Raw genomic sequence first — 21,061 nt, forward strand, 5'->3', positions numbered from 1 at the left:
AATATGTACAAAAATAGTACTATTTCCCTGTGCATATTTCACACATTTTTTATGATGTTCTATTCTCTTTTCCAGTGCTTTACCCGTTTGACCAATGTAAAAGTTGTCACAAGACTTACATGGAATCTTATATGCACATCCTTTAGTATTGTTAGGGGAGTATTGTCCCTGTAGTATATATAGTATTTGTGACTTCTAATACTATGTATCAGTCCTTCGTCAGTAGCTTGGAAATAAAGTCGAAAAAACCGGTCAGGGCCTACACAAAACACCCCGCATATGTGATATATATATATATATATATATATATACTATATATATATAATATATATATATATATATATATAATATTAGGGCAGCTACTTGAAAATCTGATCTCAATACTGAATAATATTAGCAGGGTCAAACATTTTAATTCGCAAGTGCTCAAGGATTATCACCTCATCAAGCACCTCAGTGGCGTGATCGGTATAGTCTTGGCCTGCCACCTCGGTGACCACGAGTTCGATTCTTGGGCATTCCACTGAGGGTTTAGAGATGTGTATTTCTGGTGATAGAAGTTCACTCTCGACGTGGTTCGGAAGTAAAGCCTTTGGTCCCGTTGCTGAATAATTACTGGTTCCATGCAACGTAAAATCACCATACAGACAAACAATACAATTATCACATCATCAGGCTAAAATGAGTGACTAAACATAAAAATCTGGTAAAATACGATAAGATGAATTGTCCTACTACAATTTAACGAAATGCGTAAAGCAAATAAAAAGGCACAAAAAGCAAGAATACAAATGGACTCTTAGATTAAAAACTGTAATAGACGTAAAAAGAGTAGAAAGTACAAACTAAAACTATGAATATGAAAAGAAGAGAAATGCAAACCAAAAACCAACAAATACAAAGCAAAATAGACGTCGAACTGTTGTATACCCTCTAAAAAAAAAATCACATGGATTACTAACTGAGGTTACCGGCTCCATCCTTTTATAAAACGACCTCCAGCAATCAGGAGTACTCCAGTCTGTTTGAGCGGGAAGACTACAATACAGGTCAGTGTCTGGATGGACTTGTGCTAAAACTGTGCTCGCTAATTTGTCAATCATTTCAGCCTGATGATGGGATTATATACCTCAAAAGCTTACAAAATAATGTATATATATACTATGTATATATATATATATATATATATATATATATATATATATATATATATATATAAGATGTTAATGTAAAACAATGAACGCTAAAGAGCCTCGTGATCTATCTCCATCCCGAAGGGTTACATCAGGTTTTCTGTAGATATGTACAAAGCTAATATATGGAAGTCCCGTTACTCATAGTGCTAGATAATCAACTTTCATAAAAGTAAGTCTACTGAGAAATGGCAAAGATTTGACAATCACATTATGTTTTAAAAAATCTGGAAGAGGAAAACTACATATAAAGTACAGAAAGAGGACAGCCTAAAAATAATAATAATAAAAAGCGCAATAATAGGTCTCGTCTCGTTCAGTAAAATATACAAAAACAAAAGTAGGAGGAAACATCGAGGGTGTTCCAAAAAACTGAAAAAAAAGCACAGGCAGTAGAGAACCAATGAGAGAACATGAAATGAAAAAAATCTAAAGCAGTTAAAGGCGACAGAAACAAAATACCAATTTTAGAATTGTAAATAAGAATTAATTGCGATGGTGGAGTAAAGATACCATAAAGCTAAGCAGACGAACAAATCAGAACGTCTGTGGGAGGAATATATACAAAATCTATGAAACAAAATAAAGTTTATACGGAATATATAGAAATTAAAATTCCACAGAAGTATCATCTAAAGAAGTAAGAAAACAAATCTATCAGGGCAAATCATACCCTCAACATTGAAAAGGAAACGTGGATTTGATAACTCCAGCAAGAATGAAAATTAATAATGAACAAAGCGATAGGTAAATGAGGAAGAATGCTAGGAAAAATTTTAAAACATATAGAATTAACAAAGTAAAATAAGATAAGAAAGCAGTAAGACCCAATTGCTTTAATTAAGGCAAAACATTCACGTTTCGCCCCTTTTCTCTTATTTCTCCTGTTGCACTTTTCCTTTTCCCTTTTTATTATTCATGTTATGCCCATTCCGCATTTGTATCCGCTTCCACAGTGCATATCTGCTTGTCTGTCTAGTATATTTTATTTGATAAATATGTTTCCAAAAGGATTCCTACATTCTAAGGGATGCCAATTCCATAGACTCTGTCAACTAATTCTCAAAACTCCTTCTTGTAACTTGAAGTCCACTCAGATTTTCGGCCTAGCTCCTTTTGTCAATATTTATGTTGCTCAGTAAATACGTTATACTACTATATATATATATATATATATATATATATATATATATATATATATATATATATATATATATATATATATATATGTGTGTGTTGTGTGTGTGTGTGCGTGTGTGTGTGTGTGTGTGTGTGTGTGCTCAGTGTATTGTTACATTAACATCTTAAATCGAACGTTTAATAAAACATTTAAAAGTAGCCAGAAAAGGGGGCCTTTTATTGGTGCTACAGATTCTTTTCTCGTTTCGATAGAAGAGCTCCATGTGTTCTACTATTCCTAGGCACAGCACTTATCTTTCTATCGTTCAATAAAGGGTAGCGTTTATGATACTGAAGTGTAGTGAAGTTGTTGGTTTCAATTTTAGTTATCAATAATTCATGATGGTTCATATGGATAAAGTAAAATTTTATACATCTATTCAATACTTATATGGTGATAGCTATACCTTGGCTTTAAAACCTATGAAATTTGTCAAATAGAGTTGGGTCATTTATATGAGAAACACTATTGTATATTTGGTAAAATTGGCGTTTATATCAAGTGAATGTTCCAAAGTCAAGTAGAAAAGAGATAGTGCCACATTGTTTTGATTGTGAAATTTCGGCAAATGTTATATTGTCATTTATGTTGATGCGTTCGTAGACGTAAACGACAGGTTATATAAGTTGATTTGTGTGTACGACAATTTATAGACAAAAGTTAGAAGGACCAGGGTAAGAATATACTGTAAGTTTGTTAACAGTTCTCTCGTAGGATACCTACGGTACCTACCTAGGTAGCTAAAAAGCACAAGTTACAAATGTAACGTGTTCATCTTAGGTACGTTGGCTAGTACCTGCCTAGTTACCTCTCATTATTATCCTTGTGTTGACTACGTATTATACTTTAATGCAGATCCCGAATTGAATTTCGGTAGAAGTACACTACAGCTCCGCAGGGGGTACCTAGCTAGCTAGGTATTAGCCTAGTAGGTTAAATGCCCGAGCGGTGACATAACGGCCACCTCTCCCAGAACGTGGCCACCATCTCGAAAAAGTACTTGAATCCCCTGCCATGGACCATGATTTCCCATGAGCATAAGTCAAGAGTTGTGGTCCATCCAGGCAACACACGTGAGACATCTCTCTTCTCCAACCAGGCAACACACGTGAGACATCTCTCTTCTCCATCCAGGCAACACACTGAGACATCTCTCCTCTCGAAGTAGCCTAAGAATTTCCCCTAAACTACAAAAAAAGCTGTAGGGTAAAATAAAATACTGAATGGCCAGCCTCTACCATAGGTCAACCACCTTCCTGAGAAAGTACTGTAAAATGTCCTGTAACCCAGGATAGATTTTAGACAAGAGCCAGCGTCTGTCAAAGCAACACCTCGAGACCTCTACTTTCCTCTTGAAGTAAGTTTTTTCCCAACTCAAATTATGGCCATACCTAATTTCCAATTTTCGTGAAGGTGGTCACGCAATGGTAGAGGCCCGCCATTCGTTATTTTACCCTAAATTCGAGTAAACAGAGGTTAACGAAGGTCTAGCCACGCACAGTGCTATTTGGAGCCACTACAGATCCGGGGACGAGCGATTTTCGCAGGAATAGTTAATATCTGAGAATAACGTTTATTGCCCTTTTTTGTAATTGCCCCAGTAAAAATAAAGCCTAAAAAACATCAAACGGTAATGGGGGGACCCATTGGGAAACCGGGGAGGGTTTTTGGGTGGGGAAGCGGCGAACGACTTTCACGGCGAACGTAACTCTCAATTCCCAGTTATGAGGCCCAGAACTGTGACACTTAATGCAAAAATTTGACCCCTTACTCTGCATTCAAGGTTGACGTAGGCTAGGCTAGGCTAAGACCACTTACATTGCAAAACTTTAGAACGACTAGCCTACATGTAAAACTTCTAGACTAGGCTACCACTAACCGACATAGGCTCCGACCCCTTACTCTGCATTCAAGGTTGACGTAGGCTAGGCTAGCTACCACTAACCGACATTATATTATCCGCATTTTTAAAGATTCTTGGCAGGCGAGACATGTTCTGGCAAGAGGTAATATTGCGCTGCGCGCGCTAACCACAGAGCTTACAGTAGGCCGCGGCGGAACGGCGCTACGCGCCTTATCCGCATTTTTAAAGATTCTTGGCAGGCGAGACATGTTCTGGCAAGAGGTAATATTGCGCTGCGCGCGCTAACCACAGAGCTTACAGTAGGCCGTGGCGGAACGGCGCTACGCGCCTTATCCGCATTTTTAAGATTCTTGGCAGGCGAGACATGTTCTGGCAAGAGGTAATATGCGCTGCGCGCGCTAACCACAGAGGTTACAGTGAATTAGCCACAGTACATACAAAAAAACCACGACTAGCCTATTTCTCCCCACCATAACTGTAACATTGAAACACCTTCCTCGTTCGTCACGGCCTTACTGTTTGAAAAACAACCGTGCTCCGGTACAGGCTTCGAACTAACCGAAACAGTACTGTTCGAACACGTGCTTCGGTACTGGCTTCGAACTAACCCAAACACTAGTTTTAAGGCTAACAAACATTAATATACAACTTATCTTATTCACATTTCAAAGTCGCTGCTGTCCGACGACCATGAAGGGGTAGAAGAAGGCATCAGTCTCGGCCTCTTTGGAACAGGTGAGGGATCATGTGTCTCGCTGGTAGAAGGTCCTGGCCTTATTGTTTCGGGCCGGGAAATCCAATTTGAGATGGGGGATGTCGGGCGGCTTTTGAGCGGGTAGATACGTTTGATTAATTTCAGGAATGCCCTTCTTACCACACTTACTGTTTGTACATCGCCACATGTATATCGCTTGGCCCGTGGCCTCGCTAGTCCCATGTTTCATGAATCATCGGTTCGCTGTGTTGCATGATGTGCATAACCCCGAATAGTCCCCAAGTAGCCCTTCCCTATATAGCCACTTCATAAATTCGTCCGTGTTTCTTAAAAACTCGAGAAGGATACCAATATACAAATGTGTATATTGATCAAACTGGTCAGCATTAACACTTTTCGGAAACAATACGGAATGAGTTCTATCCATGGCGGCGGTGTAGAACGGAAAGGGCAAATTTTGTGACTGCAGGTGTGATTGTCTGATTCATATTCATGGGACACGTTTTTATTGGTTGGGAGGAAGTTAATCCATGTCCCTTGGGAATGACCTGGGTCAACCTGATACAGGATTGGTTTGGTTTAAAATTTACTGCGTTGGGGGTGGGCCGACGTACAGCGCCTGTCCGCGGCCAACTCAAGAACTACGGGAGCTCGGACCGCCGTGTCAGCCTTCACATCAAGTGGGTACTTAGAAAAATATTAGTTTCACGGAAATATCAGCGGATGGTATTTTGGCGTAAAAATAGTCGGATAAGTGACTTTCTGGTATATATTGGAATTCTGGGACAACTTTTATTCTATGCATTTTGTTATTGGGAGTAATGGTTCTGGAATTGTCAGATTCTGTTCCCCCGATTTGAAGAATCATGTTTGCGAATGTTCAAATTGATGACCATGTATTCGATGCTATTTCATTTCGCTCTATGTCCATAAATAAAGGTTTTCTCATAATTCTAAGAGTGAGTACATTTTTTGAGACACCCTGTATATATATATATATATATATATATATATATGTTTTTTTCAATCAAAATATATGAGTCTCAATGTTATCTCTTCTCTATTGATGATTTTCTGGCCGTTTCAAAGTCGGCCCCATCAATTTCTTGCAGAGCGAAAACAGACAAGTGCCTGGAGCGTTGGTGATTGCGTCACACTTTGGGACTGGTGTCTTAGCATGTAATCAGTAAAAGGTACATTTATTTCAGCCATAATTATTAATAATAAAAAATGTCAAAATAGTAATATGGACTTAATTCAATGAAAAGTGCTAGTAAAATAATACAAAATTTTTGTCATAAACAATTCACCAATGTGTCACGGATATTTGTGGCTACCAGATGTACAATAAAGCCGAAAAATTTTTCCCGCCATGGCTTTGCTGTAAACAAACTCACGTATTTCAAGTGGAGTGTGGAGTAAATTAAGAACAAAATATGTATAATTACAATCAAATAAGCACTGCGGAGTTTCAGCTGTGATGTCAGTAAGGATAAAACTACAGTTACAAGGTAAAAATGCATTTCAGTTTAAAACATGACCCCGGGAACAAATATTGTTCAGATGAGCGCTGGGAAGGACGTGGCCCTTTGGTGAGGGACAAGTGGCTCACATCTTGAAGGGACACCATATTGGATTCAAAAGTGCTTTTGGACACATATTTTACGAAGTCTTCACATGCATATTTTAGTTCGTATGGCAGTTCATATACAGAATCTCATTTTGTTGATGAAACTTCAATAATTTGAATGGTATGCTTAAAGATTTAATTGTTTTGTTGTTTCACCAATTAAATATTGAGTGAAAAGGTGGTTTTTCCGCGTACCAACATGTCGCCGCTCAGTTGTTTACCCGATAGAGGAGCTTTTGGTTAAAAGTGGAGTTTCCTTCACCAGGAGGTCCGCCCCATCTAAGTAACACAAGGTTAGGTTGGTATAGTTCCTTTTATAATAGGTTTCCTTAGCCAATCCCTTCTTGAACATATGGCTCCCATATGCCTTGCAGAGAGTGTGGGGGCTTTTCAAGTTACACAAATGGAGAAGGATAGTATTGGGAACAGATTGGAAAGGATTCTTAAATAAAACCCTGATTCTCCTTAACCTAATTTATTAACATTAATCTTACAGTATGTAACTTATCTAATCTTATCCTTCAATACTTAACATTACCCTGACCACCTAAGAACCGTAAACTTAATTCCATAATCCTAATATTGCAACAATAGAGCCCCAGGTTGTCTTTCTAGCTCCTGAATCCATATTTCCAGCTGCCTATAGTTGTGTAGCCTGCAATCATTGACCTCCCTCAATGCCGCTGTATGCTTGTTCAAGAAGTGTGGCTTGAGGTTCAACTCCTGTTCCCAATTGCACTTCAGCAGTCTTTCCCAACTCGGCAACCAACTGCAAGTCAGATTTGCAAGTTAAAATACGGCCAAGGAATCTGTACGCCCTCGGCCTAGCCAGCATACTATCACTTCATCACTGGGTTTAGAAAAGTTCAGTACAGGTGAAGGGGAGCCTCAGCTCTTACTTATTCCCAGTCTGTAATGTAAAAGAAAAGACAGGGAACCATTAATAAAAAATTCTCTCCCCCAAAAGAATAACAAAATAAAACTAGTATAAAAATTACCTAACCTAATCAACCTAGTAACAACTAACAAAATAATAATATAAAGAAAAAAAAATCAAGCATTCATTGATACAAACCAACTTTTTTTTTTCTCTACCAGAAGAGAACTAGAGACTCTCCTATTCTGTAGGAGCTATGATACTGACAAGAAAATACTAAAGAATTATAAAATATAATAAGCATCTTATTTTGAAAACGTACAAGGGCCCACCAGAGAGGGAATCGTCCCTGTGGAGGACTGTACATAAAACCAAATAAAGTGAACAAAGTATGCATTTCATCATTCCAGTGTGGCCATCATAACAACATGTGTTCTCTCTGTGATTTACCCCACCCAAAAACCCCCGTTCCCAAAGGGTCCTTGATAAAGATGTGAGGTCAATAGTAATTGACCGACAATAAATAACACCATCTCCTTCATCAGCAACACTAAAAGTAGCCTTTAGGAAAAATAAATTTCCATGGTTATAAACTGTGTGGAGCTATTCCCTAGTTTTACCAAATTTCCGTTATAAGTTAGTATCAGGTGAACCTTATCCTAACATTATCTTATCCTAAGCTAAACTTATCCTTTGGTAGTCACTGCTATATCCATCCACAGGAGGGAGCTTGGAGCCTTTGTTTCCACTGGACAACCCCCCCCCCCCCTCCCCCCAAGATTATACTGTAACTGACAGAGCAGAATACAGGAGTTCATTCCTTAACCTAGGACAGCATAGGTATTCCTATCTGGCTTTGGTGATGCAGGGCATGACTTCCCAAGACAACCTGCAATTTAATCTAGCATAATTTTTTTGTAATTCATAGAAAAACAATATTTGCATACATACCTTGGTCATTTGCTATCCTTTGTGCCATCCCCAAGGAAATGGACTTATGAGAAAAACCTTATAGCCTAGGATGAGAAAAACCTTATAGCCTAGGCTACTATATAAGTTTTAACATTAATATTTTCTTTAGAAAGTGCCTTGTTGAGATCCGGTTTTCCTTCATGTACAGCATTCTTTCCTAACCACTGCCTCTTTCTTAGCTAGGTCTCTTCACGGAATTGTAATGAAGCAACAGTAATCTTGAAGGAGTCTTAAATGAATTGCCTTGTGAGGCATGAGAAAGAGAAGTTAGTTGAAGGTGACCAGGCCATGACTAAAAGAACATAAAATTCTACTTGTTTTTAAGAAAATATAAACCATCTCCCTGTATGTGGAGTATTCAACTTTGAAACATTACTTGTGAAGGTTATATGTATATGGATGGTGATACTGATACCATTAGAGATCTCTTTATTCTTCCTGAAAGAATAGCCTCAATAGTCATGGTTAATTTGATATCTATTTAATACTCACTTCTTTATGTTAGGTTTTTCTACATATGGGAAGGCCGCTCTGTAAAGCATGCTATTTAAGATAATGGCTTGTTGGTTTCTTCCTAGAAAATATACTGTATCCATATAATTAGATATGCATACTTGTACTGGAGTCTGTTGGATGGTGCTTTTAGTAACAAATGGGTCTGAAAGGTCCCTTGAATAACTAGATTAGTATTTTTCTAAAAGAAATACGTATAGGTATGATCTCACTGCTTGTATTATATAGTTGCCTACCACATGAAAATAAATGAGTACCAATCAAAACTGGCAAGGCAAAGATCTGTGTACAAAGTATAATACAGAATTAATTTGTGTGTTTTCTATTTTTTAATGAAGCTTATTGTTTTCTATTACAGTTTGTGAAGTTCTACATCCATCAAAATGGCTAAAACAGCAAAACGTTCCGCAAAGAAGAAGAAGAAGGAAGGATTTGTCAAGTCAACAAATTCCATGAATCCTGACCGGCCTATTGACAAGGTAAAGATCAATTGGTTTTGAAGTATTGCTTTTTAAATGATTCAACCACTGATTGTATTACATTTTGTTAGTAAATAGATATTTTTACATAAGTAATACATACATAGCTAACAGTTTCTATAGTACACTGACTTTTCTAAGATCTCTGTGGTGTGGCTTGTACAGATATCATACGTTACCAATGTTCATGTTATAATAATCCTATTAGCTTCATGGAGTCTATTGAAATAATTATCATTTCTTGAAATGTAGTGCTTTGTTCCCAACAGATATTTTGAATACACTATCTTATTTTGTCTATTCTTGGTTAATGCCTCAGTTTCATTAATAAAAATAAAGATACAATATATATATTTTCCCTGGCGATGCCAGATCTGAGTTTAGAGGTTCTATGATTTGTAAGAGGATTTAAAAGGTTATGGTCAATATCATTAAAGGATATTTGCTCTCGATCAGCCTTCAAAAGGTAATAAGTGTGTTTAAAGATGATACATACATAAAGTACTACCAGAGCCTTGTACTGCAGTATTTACTTTAACCATTAATACAAAGACTTCTGAAAAAAAAAAAATATTTGTGACGATTTATTTTTGTCAGGTCGCAGATGACCACACGTACCACGCTTAAATCGAATTAAAGATTAACTTGTATCCTTTGAGACCTGTTACCTATTGTCCATATTGACCTTTTCATATCCTTTGAGACATATTACCTATTGCCCCTGTTGACCTTTTCATTGACTTTATTATTTTGTATTTTAAAAAATAGAAAAAAATCAGTTGGAACACATTAAGGACCACGATGATTTGAAATTATTTCTTATATATATATATTAATATATATATATTCCCCCTATATCCCCCCCACCCCGAATACACACACATATACACACACAGTGTTCCCCCCATATTCATGGGGGATGTGTACGAGACACCCCCGTGAATAGTTAAAACCCGCGAATAGTTAGAAACCACCACTAAAAATGCTTATAACTGCCTATCTTGAAAGTTCCGATACCAAATGTATACCTTTAATAACATCCTACTTCAAATATACCTAAAAATTACTAACCTATTACTGTATTAATCTTTGGGGTTATATTATTAATATCATTTCAAAGTCATCTTAAACATTTTACCATTAAAATATATACCTACAGCCAATAACAGAGAGAGAGAGAGAGAGAGAGAGACCAGTGAATGGCAACATCATATTCTGACCATCAAGAGTGAAATTATGAATTATTTCTGAGAGAGAGAGAGAGAGAGAGAGAGAGAGAGAATAACTCCTAAAATCCAACTCCTTTCCCTCCGGCAATACGTATATCAAATTGTCATATACTCCCTGCCCACCTTCCTCCACGTGGATAAAAAGCCTGGGAATTGCTATTTTTTAATTCAATAATTATTAAATATTGAAAATTAGTTATAGGTAAATCATTTATTTATACTACAAAACAAATAAACATATGTAAGTAAGAGAGAGAGAGAGAAGAGGAGAGAGAGAGAGAGAAGAAGAGAGAGAGAGAGACGAGAGAGAGAGAGAGAGAGAGATGGTATTGTTACTGTTTAATCTCATTAAACTTAATATTATTTGTAAACTAGTGCTGTATATTATTATTTTACCATAAAATGTAGTAATGTCCTTAAAGATACACTTATACATACATTTCCAGCCCAAACAGAGGGCGAGAGTTACCACTAAGACATACTATCTCGTGTGGCAAAGAGAGAGAGAGAGAGAGAGAGAGAGAGAGAGAGAGAGAGAGAGAGAGAGAGAGAGAGGGTTATCCTTATTTAAAAGATTGAAATGGATAGATTATTGTACTTCTATAAAATACTAAACATATGAATTTTGAAATTAATTATATTACGTGCTATTATTATCATTATGCGAAAATATTAATAAACATACACATGTACCATAGAAATTCTCATCTCAGTAAAAGAGAGAGAGAGAGAGAGAGAGAGAGAGAGAGAGAGAGAGAATTTACGTGATCATTGAGAGGGCAACAGTTGTTGGACCCCAGCCAACTCGGCTTGCTACTGGAGTTCAAAGAGAAAGATGCCGGGTAAAATGCATTTTCTTTCATTCTTACATAATTTTTTATTTATAAACTAAAATCTTGCTCATTCACTTTAGTATTTTCTTTAATGAATTGATATTATTGCTGTTTACATTAATGTTGGTATTTGAAAATCAGTAAATCATTTACCATCCAACAAACATACATTTCTGTAAGAGAGAGAGATTTTCGTAGTACATATTTGTAAAATACTTTCACTTATGATTTTTGTAATCACAGTTATTATTATTATTATTATCATTATTATTAATATTACTATTATCATATGAAAATATTAATAAACATATTATACATAGTGTACCATAAAAATCTCACATCTCAGTAGAGAGAGAGAGAGAGAGAGAGAGAGAGAGAGAGAGAGAGAGAGAGAGAGAGAGAGGACGAGAGAGAGAGGAGAAGAGAGAGAGACCTGGAGTTCGAAAGAAAGATGTGTGAAGACTGGGATTTCCTTCATTACATAATTTATAAACTAAAATCTTACTAATTCAATGTAGTATTTTCTTTCTTGAAGTGATTGCTCTTTACATTAATATTAATATTAGAAAATTAGTAATTCATTTATCACACAAAAAGCATACATCCCTGTAAGGGAGAGAGAGAGAATTATTAGTTATTATGTGATATAATTTAATCTTATTAAACTTACTAATACAGTATTGATCAATATTAATATTTTAAAATTAGTAAATCGTTTTTGTATCATAAAAATGTATTTAGGCATGAAAATAACATCAAAATATACTAATTAGTGATTATTTATTGTCGGAAAATCCTGCGAATAGGCGAATTCACCGCAAATAATGGTTAGATATTGTCCAGATAAAAATCCGCGAATCCGGAGAACGCGAATATGGGGGCCCACTGTATATATATATATATATATATATATATATATATATATATATATATATATATATATATATATATATATATATATATATATATATATATATATATATATACAGTCCAGTCCCAAATTATGCATGTTTGAATTGTGTGATTCCCCTTTTATGTGGTCATATTAGTTCTCAAAAATAGATTTTCTGTATCTGCGAAGCCGTTCAAAGTCTGTGAGTCACGCGCCGCAAAATATATCAAATCTATTGTCTTTTCAAGTATTTTAGGGGGGTGGGGGTTGCTGGTATCTGAGAGAAGGGGTATGGTGGGAATGCTTTGAGGAAAAAAAAACTATTATTCCTCCATGGGGAATGCGAGAGAAAGATTTCCTGCTCAGCCATTAGCTAAGACAAAAGGCTCTGCCTCACGCATTTGTGACATCATATCGCAGTTTGTATGAATGATCGGTGTCATCACCTTGTCATGCGTATTATTCAGATCTGTGAAGTGTATTCTGATCATCCACATCATGTATGCATCTGCCTAGAAGTCGAAGAGGAAGACCTATTTTCTCGAAACTAAAAAGCATGCCCGTAAGTTAAAGACGAAAGAAGGAGCAAATTCCATTTTGGCAGCAGTCGACAAAATGAAATCCGTTATTGCTTGACATGAAGTAAGATTATTTTTTTTCTAGGTTAACTTGTTTTGACTAACTTTTGGCATTTGATCATTTATTTTTATCTGTTGTTGAAATAGGTTTTGATGAAAATGATTAGTAAAAGTGACTAACAGAGAAGCAGATGTGTATGAGAGATGTGTGTATATATATATATATATATATATATATATATATATATATATATATATATATATATATATATATATATATATATATATATATATATATATATATATATATATATATATATATATATATATATATAATATATATATATATATATATATATATATATATATATATATATATATATATATATATATATATATATATATATATATATATATATATATATATATATATATATATATATATATATATATCATATATATATATATATATATATATATATATATATATATAATATATGTATATATATATATATATATATATATATATATATATATACAACTTGGTGTTAAACTAAGGTCCACATATAAAAATATGCAGACAATATATAGGAATAAGTGGATGTCTTATCCTATAAAATGAATTCATCACATATTTTAAGGTTTAAATTATATAGCCAAAAAATTATTGCAGATCTTTACAAAATAAATAAAAGTATGTTCATACTGCTAAACCCTGGATAGGTTTTGCTATTTTGGTATATACCCCTTTAAAGGTGTGCGGGGTCAAGCTCGACCCGAGCACCCAGAAAAATTTGTGAAAATTCAAAAACTGTAGCTATGCTGTTCATTTTAATTTCTAAAATCAATTTCACCATTGCCGAACACTACTGAGAAGATAAATCATACACATCTAAAAATTAAATACTTATTACAAATATATTAAAAAGATAAGATATAGAAAAAAATATTTACAAAAATATATGCTATATACACACAAAAATTGAGGGAATCCTTCCTAAAACTACTATTTACAATATGTGACTGCCAGAAAAGGTGTCGGACCCATAGAGGTCAAAATCTGAAAAGAGAAAAAGAGGGTAAGTTTTTTTAGCCAAAAAAAAGTAAACATTTCACAAATTTTTTTCGGTACCTAAATGAAATAGGAAGTGGCCAATTTCTTTTATAGAATAAACTCATATTATCCTAGAACAGAATTATGTAAAAAGATCTGCACTAAGATGTAATTTTACGTTATTTACAGAAATGTTATTCTCTCTCTCCTCTCTCTCTCTCTCTCGCTCTCTCTCTCTCTCTCTCTCTCTCTCTCTCTCAATCACGTCCTATCCTATCTTAAAGACGGTAGGAAAGTAACTGTCGGGTCACGGGACACCAAGGGCATTCTGGGTACTACATACCCCGTGACCTGGTATAGATGCCAATAGTCCCTGGATCTCACAAGTTTATTATTAATTCTACCGGTTTCCAGCTTGGTGCTAGTATTATCCTAATGTTAAGACTGAAGGTTTGGTTTGTATATGGAAAAAAAAAAATACAAAATCTGAGAAATTGGCCTTCGAAGGAAATTGGACCAAATGGCAATACAGTGGTACCTCGAGATACGAAATTAATCCGTTCCGAGGCAGCCTTCATATCATGAGTTTTTCGTATCTTGGGCCGCATTTTACATGTAAATGGCTAATCCGTTCCAAGCCCTCCAAAAACACCCTAGTAAATTTCATAATAAAGCTATATTGACTATAAACAATGAAATACTACAACAATTTGGACCATTCAATACCTAACTTAATACATACTGCTAATTACCTGTAAATAAAGTGAGGCTATCTCCGAAAGTGGCGACAGAGGAGGAGGACAAACGGCAGATACGTACGTACACTTAACTTTACGAAACACAGTAACAAAACTGTAACACTTAACTTTACAAGAAATTAAAATTTGTCTTTTTTTTATTTTTTTTATGTTTTTTACTTTTTTATACTTTACGTATGTGTGGTGTGTGTGTGTGTGTGTTTTTTTTTTTTTTTTTTTTTTTTTACAAAATTTCAACTTTCTGTTTTTAGTATCACATGGGTCTCCTTTTGCTTACTCCTGCTAATACTAAAGGCCTCTTTAAAAAATAACTAACCAAGGAAGACTGCTTCTGCCTACTTTTCACAATGTTCCTGAAGCGACTCAGGCAAGCCTCATCGAACTGCGCAAGCATATGACCTGTGTAAGCCTTTTCAGGGTGTCTTTTTTTTTTTTTTTTTTTTTTTTTTTTTTACAAATGATTGCACTTTATGAAAAGCAGCTAGAAAACATCCTTAAATTTCTGCCGTTGTCATAGGGTCGTCCTCTTCCTCCTCGCCGCTGCTAGAGAACTCCTCTTGAACGACGTTATGTTGCATGGCCTCCAACTCCTTCAGGTCATCCGTTGTAAGCTCCTCTTGGTGCTCCTCGAGAAGGTCGTTGATGTCGTCCTCGTCGACGACCAGCCCCATGGACTTGCCGAGTGCAGCGATCTCATCAAGATCTGGTTGCAAAACAGTTTCAGGATCATCAACTGTGTCTGAATCTGCAGCACCAGCTTCGCCCACGTCGAATCCTTCGAAGTCTCAGGCGGATACGGCATCAGGCCAGAGTTTCCTCCACGAGGAATTCAAGGTTCGCCTCGAAACCTCCTGCCAAGCTTGGTCAATGAGTCGGATGCATATCACAACATCGAAACGCTCCTTCCAAAATTCACGCAAGGTGAGGTTTGTGGTATCGGTGATGTTGAAACATCTCTTGAAAAGATGTTTCGTATACAGCTTCTTGAAGTTCGATATCACTTGCTGGTCCATGGGCTGGAGGAGAGGGGTGGTGTTAGGCGGAAGATAAAGAACCTTGATGAAGGAATACTCCGCTAGGATATCTTCCTCAAGGCCAGGAGGGTGAGCAGGGGCATTGTCCAACACCAGCAGGCATTTCAGAGGGAGGCGCTTCTCTTCCAAAAATTTCTTCACTGTCGGGCGGAAACACAGATTTACCCACTCCGTGAACAAAAGCCTCGTTACCCAGGCTTTCGCATTAGCCCTCCACATCACTGGAAGCTTCTCCTTAAGCACTTTGTGGCCATTGAAGGCTCGAGGAGTCTCAGAATGATAGACCAGTTGGGGCTTCACCTTGCAATCCCCACTGGCGTTCGAACAAAGTGCGAGAGTAAGCCTGTCTTTCATAGGCTTATGCCCGGGAAGCTTCTTCTCTTCCTCCGTGATGTACGTCCGACGAGGCATTTTTTTCCAAAAAAGGCCAGTTTCATCACAGTTGAAGACTTGCTAAGAACTGTAGCCTTCCTTGGTCATCATCTCGTCGAACGTCTTTTTAAAGGCTTCGGCCGCTTTCGTGTCCAAGCTGGCAGCCTCCCCATGCCGCACCACCGAAAGGATGCCAGTCCGTTTACGGAATTTCTTGAACCACCCATGCGAAGCCTTGAACTCTTCGGCCTGGGCAATCAAATCGCCAAAAATAGCGAAGGCCTTGTGGGAGACTGCCATCTCCGTTATCGTATCGCCAGCAATTTTTTTGTAGCTGCTTTGATGGCATCCGTCTGCTTAAGGATGGTGCCTATTGTCGACAGATTTCGGTCGTATTCCTTGGCGATCACACTCAATCGCATACCAGCTTTATACTTCTTGATAATCTCCATCTTCGTTTCCAAAAAGAGCATCCTCTTCCTTCCGAGAATTTCAAGTTTCTCGGGACCCATGACTACGTATATACAGGCAGTCCCCAGGTTACGACGGGGGTTCCGTTCTTGAGACGCGTCGTAAGCCGGAACATCGTCAAAAATCCTAAGAAAACCTTACTTTTAATGCTTTGGGTGCATTGAAAACTATGTAAACAGCATTCTTATGGCATTTTTCGTCAAAAAACCTTCAAATATTGATTATTTTGCATCTTTGGTGTCATATTTAATCTGCCAGATGAGCGTTGTAGGCGTCGTAACCCTGGAAATAATGTCTGATGAATATAATTGAAAAGCATCGTAACCTCGGAACGTCGTAAGCCGAGACCGTCGTAACCCGGGGACTGCCTGTACTGTACGTAATTTACGTATAAGTATGGAGTAAAGTTCTCACATAACACGATAAAGTACGTATACTGCAACGAAATCACTAACGAATTTACGTTAATAAACGAAATCGTTAGAACGAACAAATACCGCGTGCATACGATAACGATGCTGCTACCGAGTGGCCGAGGCATGCCGCTACGTAGTAGATGCATGATGGGAAGGATGCTGACCAATAGGAGAGAAAGATCTCATGGCGTTGACTAGCATCATGAACCAATGGAAGAGTAGGATGGTGGTGGCGAGTCTACTCAGTTGGCGGCGCGCGAGTTTCAAAATTGTTATCGGTGGTCTGGGCGAATCTCGGACTTTACAGCAACAACCTTTCGTATCTTGAGCAATTTTCGTATGTAGAGCCGTAAAATTTTTCGTATTAACTTTCGTATCTCGAGTTTTTCGTAAGTTGAGCCTTTCGTATCTCGAGGTACCACTGTATAAGGCATCTCAGCCACAACCAATGGCATGCATAATGTACACACACCATCTACCTACAGTTTCCAACAATACAAAACTATACCAGTGTCAACAGTGTTAGACAGGAAATCACTACTTAATAACTTTGCCTTTGTATCCCACACACGTTCAAAACAAACAATTACTCAGAAAAGGGGGAAGGGCAAAGGCAAGGCAAACACAGGTTCTGACAATTGTTGTGTGTTTTGCTGGGCTCTTGCAGGTCAATCACACCCAGATTCAAGATAGATGATGATTTATGGGGGAAAATTTTTTTTTTAACTCCTTGGGTCGTGCACGACCCATCACACCTATTCAAGGTTAAAGTACTCTCAGGTGATGTTCATTTAATTATTGAGAATCTCATCAAAACCGTGAAGAAAGAGGAATGTTTAATTCAAGCTGTAATGACTTGACTTCATTCCAGTCATTCATCAAATAGGTCAGGAAGGAAAATAGAATTTCAAGTGCTACCTATCATGTGTATGAGTTTCAGAGAACAGTCTGACTAAATTATACAAAAAGTAAAAAAAACTTCTCTGTAACTTTTTATATTTTCAGCCAGTTAGTTTTAATAATCATGTAACTAAAATAGGAATAAATCTCTGCCAAAAAGCTGTTGGACAAACAATGTTGATCGAGGAGATGTAGCACTGCAATTGTATTACCTACACCCAGTATCCTGGCTGTATTATCTTGTGTATGCTTATTATTGTTTTTATTATCAAGCAATTTAGGTATCCCTGTACAATGCCTTCCCCTGTTCAGTGTTTGCACCACCAAAAGATCCCTTTCTCAATGGCTTATGCCACTTAAAAAGGGCATCAGCTGCAATTGAATTTTTTTATAGGGCTTTGTTTGATGCAAGATTTATAGAAGCTGTGATTTTCTGTAACAAAAGTTTTTCTTAATCACTTTACCTTATAAGCCTACTTGTGCTTATGATTTTCTATTTCATAGTCATGCCACCACTCAGTGTGTTGTGCATAATTTGTCTGTATTCCCTTAAGATGACCCCAAGAGTCAATGCCCATCCAGACTTCATTGCAGTTCAGAACCCTTCAATTAGATTAACTTCTCTAACTTCTCTGAACCACTTGTCTACTTTGCTCCTGTTTGAGCATATTTGTACTAGTGATTTTTTCTTCATCCTTTGGGCCTAAGAAAAAGACCTTGTTCTTCCCAGATGTTCAGCTTCTTACTTTGGGTGGGAAATCAAAAGTCATTTGGAGCTCTATAATACATATAAAAATTTTAAAATTTTTTAGATTATTTTTAATACTTTTGGTATACATTGCTACATCTATGTATGAAGTGGCTATACTTATTTGTATTGCAGTGACTTTGCCTTTGTACCATCAGTAAATGTTAAATATGCAAAACAGTATTAACATTGGTGTTTATTATTGACAGGTTAAATTGAAAGGTGCTCCCTATGCCCGAGACAAAACTACTATCAAGCGCCTTCAGATGTATCGCACTGGGAAGGCAAAAAGGAATAGACAAGGAAAAATAGTTAAGGCAGCAATTTTCCAGAACAGTGTCGCTCCAGGTATGGTGAATATCTTAAAATTAACAATTTTAGCTTTTTGGATGAGTACAAAGTATCATCTGAAATAGTCTAGTATTTCCTGTCAAGCTACTATGGTAGGTATAGACAGCTTTAGTTAGTACTGTATACTGTATCTTATTAAGATCTTGACTCTTGCAGGAACCCGTGCTCGTGTTGCTCCAAATCAGCGGTGGTTTGGTAACACTAAAGTCATTGGGCAAAAGGCATTGCAAACCTTTCAAGAAGAAATGGGTAAAGTTATGAAGGATCCGTATCAGGTAAAGTAAAGGTTTTTCTTGTAATTAAATGATTGTATTCAGACTCCCATAGCTTTTTTAAGGCTGGATATAATTTTTATCTTTTATTTCTCTTTATTCAGTTGAGTTCAACATTTTTGTTTTAGTTTAAAACAACTACAAATAAGTGTACAAGAGGTAAATTCCCAAAGCCATTTGCTCTTGCATTTTATTTTATTTGAAAATTTTCCCTATGTTTGGCTGCAGAAAATTTTTTCCCCCTATTACTCAAAGACGTAAGTGGTTTTCTTTGATAGCTATAAATCATGGTGGCATAATTGATATAATTAGTTGTAATCCTGTTGATGTCAGTATATATCTGAATCCAAGGTTTATCAAGGGGGTTTACAACACATTTCTGAGGGATTTGCATAAAAACATTATTCGTTTTAGAGCATAATGGTAGGAATTATGTTCACTGTAACTTGGAAGATTAAATGCAAGCTATACTGCTTTCTTTTCATTTTAAATGAATTTGTAGATTTGATAGTTATGAATTCCCTACCCATTATTACTATTACATACTAGAAAAATTATTCCAATAAAAGGTTGTGTTGCTCAACATTCCCTCCCCTCAACTATGTTATCAGTCATGCAGGTGTCATATTTAGTTGTCTGAGTCTAGTTAGTAATCATGATATCTGGTTCTGAAACTTTTTTTTGTGTATAAGAAACCCTGGGGTTCCCTTTTGTTCCTGATTTGTGTGATTTTTGTCTGCAAACTATCTTGATCTTGTCCTCAGACATTGAAGGAGAGAAGGTCGAGTCTCTTAGTTAGGGTAAGGTGAAGAAGCAGAAACTTGTCTCTTCTTTTTTTCTCTAGGTCATTGTTGAGCTCTTCCTCTTCCTAATCTTTCTGCTTTTTTTCATTTTGCAGAAAGAAGATCTCCCATAAGAAGGCTAAGAATTCTTCATGTTTGTTTCTTCTGTCACTGAAGCTGCTATTGTAGGCTAGGTTTAAGATCATAAGTATCCATGTAGCTCTTTGCCTTCCTCCTGTTCTGGTGAGATGAGCAAAGCCCTGAACTCCCCTTGCTGCTTGAACTTATCCAAAAGTATGGTTAAGTGATTTCCAGGGGATCTAGGAAACTGTTACCAAGTCTCTGGCACAAGAGCAAACATATAAGCAAACTTCTTCCTGAGTAGAAGTGACTCTGTGTGTAACCTGTTTTCTCAAATTTCAGCGTAGAGTAGCTTCACCCCTCAGAGTGGGTTGGTATGGGACTATCTTACTCTTTCCAAAGAATAAGATTGAGGTATAGTGGTAGAGAAAAGGCATTCGAATAACTGAAACAATACCCTGTACCGAGTGGTCTCTGTTAAGTCCCAAGGGCTTTTAAGACAACAGCAGCCAAGCATGCTACACGTCCAACCTTCTTACTTGAGAAAGTACTATGAACATTCTAGTCCTTATGGTCACCTTTTATTTATTTTTTTTTGACTAATGTTCGTTGAAGTCATTGGGACATTATTCCATCCATTTAAAGACTGGCCGTCTTTTTCCTTGGCTTAAGCTCTTCTTATTTTCTTGCTTTCCATGGAGGTGCAGAACTTTTAGCAATGGATGTAGTCTGGTTCAGCTACAGACTTCCATTCCGGGATATAACCTCCCTTTGTCTTTAGTTCTAGTGGACTTTGACATGTACTCTGATATTCTGGACAAGAAGCCAGGTCAGTGATCAGGGAAGCGATAAAAAAGGTAACAAGTG

General features: G+C 36.7%; 1 protein-coding gene across 2 annotated transcripts in view; it reads left to right on the forward strand.

The window, feature by feature from the left end:
* The first annotated feature begins 2,869 nt into the window (after positions 1-2,869).
* LOC135210879 (uncharacterized) overlaps positions 2,870-21,061 on the forward strand; it is a 37,312-nt gene continuing 19,120 nt past the window's right edge. Inside the window, exons 1-4 of one of the 2 annotated variants that reach the window (XM_064243805.1) lie at positions 2,870-3,060; positions 9,303-9,423; positions 18,918-19,056; positions 19,216-19,334. In XM_064243805.1, the coding sequence (XP_064099875.1) occupies positions 9,328-9,423; positions 18,918-19,056; positions 19,216-19,334 (354 nt within the window). In that variant the 5' untranslated portion in view covers positions 2,870-3,060; positions 9,303-9,327. The remainder of the gene's footprint in view (positions 3,061-9,302; positions 9,424-18,917; positions 19,057-19,215; positions 19,335-21,061) is intronic. The other variant, XM_064243804.1, reaches the window with a different exon arrangement.

Source organism: Macrobrachium nipponense, chromosome 4 (genome assembly GCF_015104395.2).
Source record: "Macrobrachium nipponense isolate FS-2020 chromosome 4, ASM1510439v2, whole genome shotgun sequence".
In the NCBI taxonomy this organism is placed as follows: Eukaryota; Metazoa; Arthropoda; class Malacostraca; order Decapoda; family Palaemonidae; genus Macrobrachium; species Macrobrachium nipponense.